This window comes from Aplidium turbinatum, chromosome 16, assembly GCF_918807975.1.
Source record: "Aplidium turbinatum chromosome 16, kaAplTurb1.1, whole genome shotgun sequence".
Lineage (NCBI taxonomy): Eukaryota > Metazoa > Chordata > Ascidiacea > Aplousobranchia > Polyclinidae > Aplidium > Aplidium turbinatum.
Window position 1 is genome coordinate 13,809,058 of NC_137487.1, and position 9,222 is coordinate 13,818,279.

Sequence of the window (9,222 nt, forward strand, 5' to 3'; positions counted from 1 at the left end):
CTGTAAAGTAATGTCTTCGCTTACGGTCAAGTTAAGGATCAACAATGCAGCTAAAACAAAATCACGCAAAATTGGCATATTTTAATCACAAAAAAATATTTAGACGAAAAATAATTGTAACACTAGTGTTGTAGTTTACATATGCTAAGAGTTATACGTCTGGAAATCAAATTGATTAAATTTAGTTTATAGAAACTTGGCGTTTGTAGAACGCAATAAAACATACTTCGAATGGAAGGCAATCAAAAAAATCAAAGACATTGTCTTTCGGCGTTGTTGTAATGCAAGTTACCTACAAGCCACAATCCTCACTGCAAGCGGAAGTTATAAAGTCATTACCATCTCTCGTGTTTTGCCACGAAGCTGGAGGGCCACGAATCAACTTGTCGGGATTATGCCGGTCGTGGATAAGATAGAAACGAACGTGAGAGGACAAGAGTAGAGTCGAGCTATAGCGCGCTGTGAACGACTCCTGGGAGGTTTCCAAGCCGATGTGGTCAACAAGATGAGCAAATGTATGCAGGGACTTCTCACCACAACCAATGCATTGAACCACCAAAGCTGGAAAAAACAGAAATTTCTTTATTTGAAGGGGGAAAAAACGAGCAGTCTGGTACTTTTTATTTCCTAGCACGTTCATATCAAGCAAAAATATTTAAAAAATGTTTAAACTTGATATGCGATCTCAATTTACACTTTACTTACCAACGTAAACTGATTTCAAATAGCCACATCACACATAATTTATTCTTTGTGCAGACTACCTTGAAAATGTAATGAAAGGCAAGGAATAAAATTAGACATGATTCTAAAAATCACAACTACCATCATAAAATAACTAGCTTTGTAACAATTGCCAGTGGTCGCAATTGTGTGAGCTAGTTTTCTTTCACAACAAAATGTTCAAAAATTATGTTTAAAAAAATTACTTTGTAAGGAGCTCTCGATCGGAGGCAAGGCGCTGAGCTTAAGAGCAATAACGATAAAGTTTCCGACACTCGATAAACAAGGCTGAAGTGTGAGGAGGGCGAAGTCGTTCGGATAGGCGGAAATTGCGGATGTATTGTGCTCTATGCTGCTTAGACGTATGTCTTTGCCCTTCTTGCAAAAGCCTACAAACAACAAATCAGTTATTCCAGATCATGCCCAGAGCGATTTAGACACTGGGAAGATCAAAACCTTGGGGGAAAAATGCTTAAATCGATCCTGCTGTTACATCACACCACAAGTTCAAAAAATTATAAGTACAAAGCTATAAATGTTCACAAAAAAATGTCTCTTTCCTTATGGTACCTTTTAAATATTTGGCTTGAGATGGTTCGTTTCTTCCTCCGTAGCTCGACCTCACAGTCTGAGAATTGCCGTTTGAACCAAGTCCATTAGCAGCTACAGTGCTGATGACATTTGATGAAGATGAATGCCTAATCGACAACATGAAAAAATTTTAATACTAAATCAGTCATAGGCCTCCAAGCTCCTATATTTTTTCGGATAGCAAGCATGGCCTACCAGAGCTTCTCCCGCCGGCTCAATTCTCGCGCCGGGCACCTAAGAGAAAAAAATCGGTTAAAAATTCGTGTTTTTAAGGATCTGTCAATATCGTGTTTTTGTATTCACTCCGGTAAGAACAACGTAAGCATGGCCCTGAAAAATAATTTCAGTTGTATTTAAACGCACTGCTTTCCAAGAAGGTGGAGAGCTAGTCTTCGAGTTTTTGTAGATCGAAACTGAAACTTAATGCGAAACTTTTATCGGCAATATTTCTCGTTGCGAATGTGAATAAAGAGAAAAAAGTTTCAAATACCAACGAAGTAAAGAAATGTTGGCTGTGCGGAGGTCGGCGACCAAACATGGCCTGCCGGCGCGGTAGTATTGGAGGCTATTTAACAATTTCTCGGCGGCCATGGCCGCGATGGGCGCCGGGGGCTTAGAGGCCTACTTCAAATGTTAAAAAGTTGAGGATAACTTGCACCAGTTAAATACTTTTGTCTAGACTAGAGAAATAGATACGTAAAACGACACGGTTGAAGATAAGTTGCGCTGTCAAAACTTATCGATCAGTTAGCATTCAATGATAAAAATAAATGTGTTGTGGCTTCTTTTTCGTCAGTTTGCAGAATATTACATTTAGTATATTCAGAATATAACTACATTATTACGCCGAATTACGCTCTAATTCGACAAAAGCCTGATAAGATTCGAATCAAGGTCTACTGGTCAGAAGCAAAGACAAGACACAGACCAGCAAGCCAGCCATTAGATTGACCAATGCAGCAGCTTACTGCTTACCTCGTGTCGGTCATCACAGAAGAGTGCATGGCGGTGGTAGGGTGCAATGAGACAGGTGGTTGGATGTGGGGCGCATTCATCAACATTCGAGGCTTCAGGGATTGTTCTTTTTGCATTTGCTGCCAAGCCTGGAACCGTTGCAACTGCTTGAACTGCTCGACTCTGACTTTCTGGATTTTCTGCGTAGAAAAGAGACGGATAAAGTTAGGAAACCTTCCATACCGCCAACATAATGATAACACTAAAAAAGGCTATAATATTTTCACATGTTTTATACGAGAATCAAAACGATGATAAATATCAAAAGAATCTCATAGGCTTTAATCAGCCAGAATCTGAGGCGAGGTCTGGTACTTCTACTGCGAAGTGGGGAGTACCTTAAAACCTACAAGACTCGATAGAAACTACAAGTTTGAAGAAAAAATACTCCAGTCACATTCTTTGAGGACAACGCAAATACAGTCGAAGTTTTCGCACTGGAAGTAAAAATGTTCACAACTTGGCAAACCTCTAGCTGGTGCTGTTGTGCGAGCAGCTGTGTCTGCGCTTCGGGAGCATATTGTCTGTTATCAAAGAGGGTGTTTTCTTGGGAGGCTTGACCGGAAGAAACAGATAGTAATGCAGGGGGGCCTAAACGTTGAGCAAAATATGTTACTTGACATGATCCAACCAAAAACAGACGTGAAATCAAGCACTTTGCAACGTTCGTTGCTCGTTGCAAAGCTTAATGAAACTACAAAAATAATCGTCGCAAAAATTGGCATGCTTCACCAAATAAACGAATTGACTGAAATACAAGCATTGATCCTTTGCGACTTTAGGTCATCATCAACGAATACTTTCCAAAGCAAATTAAAACACTTCGTAATATGCAAAAATTAAAAAAACGACAGAGGGATTATAAGTAGCCTACAAAGAGAATGCTTTCCGAGTTACCATTCGCTTTAGTGATAGAAGGTTCGAGAATGGGCGCAGATGAATGACTGCGAGTGTTGTCGCGTTCTTGTTCGATGACGCCATGTTGATCCAAGTTCTGACGACTGACTTCAAAATGGAGTTCTGCCGCGTTGGGCTTCACGTCTATTCAGAATAATAAGAGATTTATGTGTCACATGATTTACAATTTACAAGAACCTTAATGCAGGAGCGCACAAAAAAAAACTCTGGCAATTGCAGGGCAGTAATTTTTAGAAGCAAAGTGTCGTTATGTGGTGACTTTCTAAATATTTCGAGGTGGTCCTAAAGTTTAATTAAACTTTCAACCCTTCCTTTGTTATAGCACAATATTTTGTTTTAAAACGTAGAAAGTATATGTTACCATTTAATGTGTTTTAAAAAAGCGAAAACCTTTTCCAACATTGGCCTCTAGGCACTTGAACAACTAAGCTTGATACCGGGGATCATTCTACTTGAACAATTATATTACAACTTATATTTGTGATGGTCTTACTATGCAACAACACCACACCACGTGTAAAACTAATATACCTAATTAATGCTTATCTGCCAAAGTCTACTTTATCAGTATCGAAATAACAACGGCAGTAACAACAAAATTGTGATGAAGCATAGCAAGTATGAAGTCATATTCTTACCTGAGGGTTCGGAAAACGACTTCGGTGAGGACGGACTGTAACTGCGGAAGAGTGACGAAAAAACGGTGCTTGGTGCCACGGACGGAGAACGGAGGGAGTTCTCAATGCTGTTGTGCAAAGCTTCTTCAAACGCAGCTTTGTCTGCAGACTGGCCACCTCCCATCAAACTTGATGGCATTACAACCTACAAAATAGATTTGCAAAGGCGAAAATGCACAAACGTGAAGCCGGTTTGCTGTGCTTAGGTACATTACGGGACGTGCAGCTCCGCTTTTCCGTCCACATTAGAAGAATTAATTGTCAATTTTTTTACACTTCGCTACAAGCCTGCTTTCACGAACGAAAAATTAAAAACCAACTTCACTTCTCTGATACAAGCTATAAAAGGTACAATATTTTTTAAATCAGAAAAAACGTAGCCCTTCTACATTAGTGTGGCGGATGAGCCTAAAGTAGATTTGTTTCCCCTTAATCTAAAATTCTTAGCTGTACCGCTTAGTAAGAGGTACAAGAACATATTTATAACAGGATGGGTCATTACGATAATACAGTTTAAAAAACACAACAAAATACTTTTAAATGCCTTGCGTATTTCCATCTTAATAACGCAGTCATTCACTTAGTTATGATTTTTATATTTGTGTAAAAAAATAATGCAAAAGCTTGGTCTCGCAGATTTTAATCCACTATTATCTGAAACACACCTTCTTCCTTCCTGTGATGCGACGTGGTGGGAAACTTAAAACCTACAACACCCTAAAATGACTACACTTATTCAAGCACATAAAACAACTGGACAAAATATTCTTCTCACCAAAAATATCTTATCAAACTTTTTCGCAACATACCAACTACCAGTTTTGGTCATACAAAGGTCAAAGGTGCTTACCTGGACGGGAAGTAGATTCTTGGAGCGCATTGGAACGGATTTTACTGTTCATTACATGCATTCATTTTCTCTTCCAACCCAATCTGCGTTCAGCTTGATAGTTTGACAGATACAAAATAAAACACACCATTGAAACATAGTTTTAAAACCTGGAGAAAATTACACGTTAAAAAAATAGCCACTTCTTGCTGCAACGTGTCACAAATTAGCGGAGATGAGTTATCTGATTTACCAAACAGAACATCCGCCTTTGTAACAAAAATTAAGTGAGCCAGGGACAAAAACAGCTGGCTTCGTATTCCCCCTTTTTTCGCCGATTTTCGACTAATGTCATCCACTCGCCAAAACCGGCCTACTCTCAGCGACCAGTAAACGCAGATGGCGGCATGTTCTCGCTACAGATGGAAGGTCTAAGTCTGACAAAGTAAATCTTTTTAACTGTAAAAATTTTTCTTCTTTATTTGAAAAAGCATCTTCTGGACTAAAATATCCGATAAAAAAAAGAAATAAACATATGCTTCCTTCGTGTGTATCTCTCTGCAGTTGCTTGTTCAGATGGGGTTTTAACAATATTTCGACTGCACAACCTGTTTTCATGCAATGTTTGTAAGAGCAAACTTCGGAAGCTATTTCTTGCTTCCAAAATCTTGTACTGGTACAATACTCGAAATTCCAGAACACAGTTATTCTCAAGTTCCTATGTCTATTTTATGTCACAATAAAGCGATCTGAAAATTGGAAATGAGAGGTAGTTGAGCGTCTGGGCAATCGTCTGTCGGGGTTTGATAACAAAATACAGGAAATAGCCATTGAATGCACTACATACTTCACCTTTCTTCACCCACAAAAAAACGTGGCTTTGGAAGCGATAGGCCGCCGAAACAATGTAATCCCACGATTAAACAAAAACCTGAGTAATCCAAGAGCGTGTAAATGGAGATTAATAACAAACTGAAGTTGTTGTGGAAGGTCAAGAAATAGCTGTAGGAATTTAAACCCACGCAAGATTCAATACAATATCATTTTGGAGAAAACAAATCATTAATGTTAATTTACGTCTTCTAATGATGTATTTTATTTTGTAATGTAATGTATTTTGTGAGTCGTGCAAGGCCTATGGTGCGTTGCGCTTGAAATGGCTTTGCCCGTGGTAGGATTTCTTTGTGGGGTTTTCTTTGCCTGCCTTGCTCTTTTTGCTATGAGCTAAACGCATCAAGACGTGTTCCCCTTAAGACCATCAGCACTCTTGATAACGCACCATGGCCGATCTTCATAGCAACTGTCCATACAAATCTTAAATATATCAGCTAAAGCTATGTGGGCTAATAAAGCTATAGCCTAAATTTATTTGTTTTTTTGTTTATTACCATTTTATTTTTTTTTATTTTCTTATATCTTAAATTTTTCTGAAGGTGTTGCGACCGTGCCAAATTTTTTTTCAACTCAATAACTTACTTCGGTCACAAGCACGTTTTTAACGTTCGCGTTTTGTCGCTTCTACCTTTTTCTCGACCTTTGCTATGTTGACGTGTATTGTTTTGATATGATGGTCAGAAATAAAAAACAACTGAACTGAACTGAATGATGACTACTCGTCAGAGTAGCGCAATTTTTACTAGGTATGCTATCGCTCTTTTTCACGTCAGCAAATAGCAGTTAATAGTATTTGTTTTATCTCAGCACAAGCCATAAAAAAATTAAAAGAGCTGATTTTTTGTGAATTGCAAAATGTTATACCTGGCGCAATAGACACATTGCCTGAAAACAATGTATTTATGATGTAATTGGACTAATTTCTCACATTACCCCTTGCCAAAAAATAAAAATACTAAAACCGTTCAGCTTGGTGAAACTGGACATAAACCTGACAACTCAATCGTTTTTGTATCTGACAGAAAACCAACGCGGTAATTTTTACATAGACTCGAGGTCCGGAGATGTTGACTTAATGTAAAAGAGTGGTAACTCTCTGAAACTGACACACATGTGACCGTGCAGCCCACTGCCTAGCGATGATAGGACGCGATCTGGCTTCGCAAATTGACTAACAAAATAAAGCCATAAGTCGGCAGGAAACAATACGGTGCAAAGATCGAACAGATCATATTCATTATAACCTCAGCAGCAAAAACCCTAACCCTAACTGCTTATAACTTCTTTAGCCGTGCGATGCTACTGCTTCACATTAATTCAAGACCAAAAAGAATTATATGAAAAGGTTGACAAATTTCAAACAACGCACTAAACATGAGTCAAGCCAGATTTCGTTGTCAATACGTGACGAATCCGATAATTGCCCCTTTCAAGTGTTTCTGACGCAAAAGTCGCACTACACAAGCACATGTAAGGTGCCAATGTCACTATACAACCAAGGACTTCGCATAAGAATACAAATAAGCATAACAATTCAAGCATTTTTCAACATTACAACATTCATGAAAACCTTTATCGACAACTATTTTTTTAAAATATTTGAAGTTTTTGTACGATTTCATTCTTTGTGTTGTACACCTTTAACATGGTCATTTTGAGTAGAACAACAGCTTACAAATCAATATACAATACAAATCACACACTTAGTAATGTATTCCTTTAACTTTCACAAACAAGACAAACCTCACTGCTTCCTGCTCAGAAAATAGCTTACCTGCTTAGCTATCCAATGTTTGCTGACGTTAAATCAATATTACACGGGCCAATTTTGTTCGCTGAACTATCACAACAGCGCAAAATCAAATTTCTCAGAAAATGATCAATCAGAAAGACACCGTATGACTGACCAAACAACCACTGGCCAGTAACATCAACATTCTGGGGCAAGAAACCACAACACAGGAAACACGACGTATCCTGCTTGTCCAGTGCAACACACGGTAACCAGGAGTGGACAACTGGACATAACACTGACAGCCAATCAGAAAATGTCACTACAGGAAAAGATTTGATGCATTTGTACAAAACGCTACAAAATTTGTGGCACGTTATAAAGAAAGTGGTTTTTGTTACTTGGCTATCGGTAAGCCAATTACTAATGGTTGCAATATTTTGGTTTTAACGGTGATAAATGTTGAGACAATCAAAAAATAAGTCATGATTGTGATGACTATGTCATTTGCTGCCTCAGAATATGGATAATTTTATCCGTGATCTGCATGGCATTGTTTATTAATTCAATGTGGACGCAATGCTTGTATCAAATTATTGATACGTGATGGCAATGTACACCTTCAACTGGGGGGTACTACAACAAACACAGGGGTGCATAAGTGCGTCGGGGTGCAAAAAGGATCACCAAAAAATTAACGTGTGCATAAATGGTAACGACCAGGCTTGTAAACAACCACGCATGCACAGCGTCTGTTGTTGGATACATCAACTGAAATCATCTTATGTTTGATCGGAACCGTCCTTACAAAAACCTGGGTGTGGAAGAAACGGCTGATACAGTGGTTACGTTATTCAAGATTTATATTTGCTAGTGAAACAGCAACATCAGTTCTGGAGGGTGCGTAGAAGGAAGAAAGGATTGAAGAGCACTACTGTACATTGTGTTTGTTGTTATTTTGTGAACTCGAGATTCTGTGAACACAGCAAAGCAAAAGCATACAAATAAAACCCAGCGTATTGATATCTTTGTTCAGGAATAATTGCGCCAGAAGTCAAACCCTTTGAGAAGCGTCCTGAGTCTTGAATGACTCTTGGCATCCATTACCATAATACGTTGTATTGATTCGACTTTTATGTAAGTTGAAGATCTTAATTTTTTTTTTGAGGCCTCATTCCACAGGATCCCTATTTTAGCACTTTATCACGTTGAGTAATGGCGAATAAACAAAAAACACAAAGATGAGGCATGGGTGGCTAGAAAAACATCTTTGAAATGACCTGGTTTCATTTGCTCTAGTAACTAAGCCCGGAACAAATATACATCATTCACCATCTCATCGTAAATCACCTTGAAAGCCCTCCATAAGCCGTACAAGTGGTTTTAAAGTTGCGAAGAAAACTTGCTCATGAGTCAATGCATTGTCTTAAGAAAACACAGATGCGCACGAAATCTGGCTTCATCATCAGTGCCCGTAAATAAGTTCTTTCTACATTGATTCAACGTCTGCAAGTGTTGAGTCGGCACAAAACTTATCTGTTGCAACGATATTCACAAACGCCTCATCAGGCGGACTTGCAAACCAAATTAAACCCAAGTTTGCAATAAATACAATTCGTCCGATGTTTTCCTTCAAGAGCGTCCTGGTTCAAGGTGAAACCATGAATTTCCTCGCATCATTTCATTTCAAATTTTATATTGACGTTCTGATGAACCATTCATGCTCTTTATAATTCAAATTATTTGCATACATTTTCAAGTTTAACAAGCTTAGCAACACAGCAAGAAGCAATTTCAATCAGCAACAAACATGAATACTTAATCTAAGTATGAATGGATACTAA

At 38.4% G+C, this 9,222-nt stretch overlaps 1 protein-coding gene across 1 annotated transcript; it reads right to left on the minus strand.

The window, feature by feature from the left end:
- Window positions 1–292: 292 nt before the first annotated feature.
- LOC145785237 (uncharacterized) lies at window positions 293–4,803 on the minus strand. Its single transcript, XM_082596921.1, has 8 exons — window positions 4,774–4,803; window positions 3,885–4,068; window positions 3,226–3,369; window positions 2,798–2,919; window positions 2,290–2,468; window positions 1,294–1,421; window positions 930–1,112; window positions 293–561 (listed from the first exon to the last, which is right to left on the minus strand). Exons 1-8 carry the CDS (start codon window positions 4,801–4,803, stop codon window positions 293–295), a joined length of 1,239 nt encoding a protein of 412 aa, XP_082453047.1.
- Between the last annotated feature and the right edge of the window lie 4,419 nt (window positions 4,804–9,222).

Excerpts from the sequence above, each read along its gene's own strand:
- LOC145785237 (XM_082596921.1), bottom strand. The coding sequence starts at position 4,803 with ATGCGCTCCAAGAATCTACTTCCCGTCCAG. Across the intron at positions 2,920-3,225 it reads TTCTATCACTAAAGCGAATG|GCCCCCCTGCATTACTATCT; the intron begins GTAACTCGGAAA and ends CTCAACGTTTAG. Across the intron at positions 562-929 it reads GATCGAGAGCTCCTTACAAA|CTTTGGTGGTTCAATGCATT; the intron begins GTAATTTTTTTA and ends TGTTTTTTCCAG.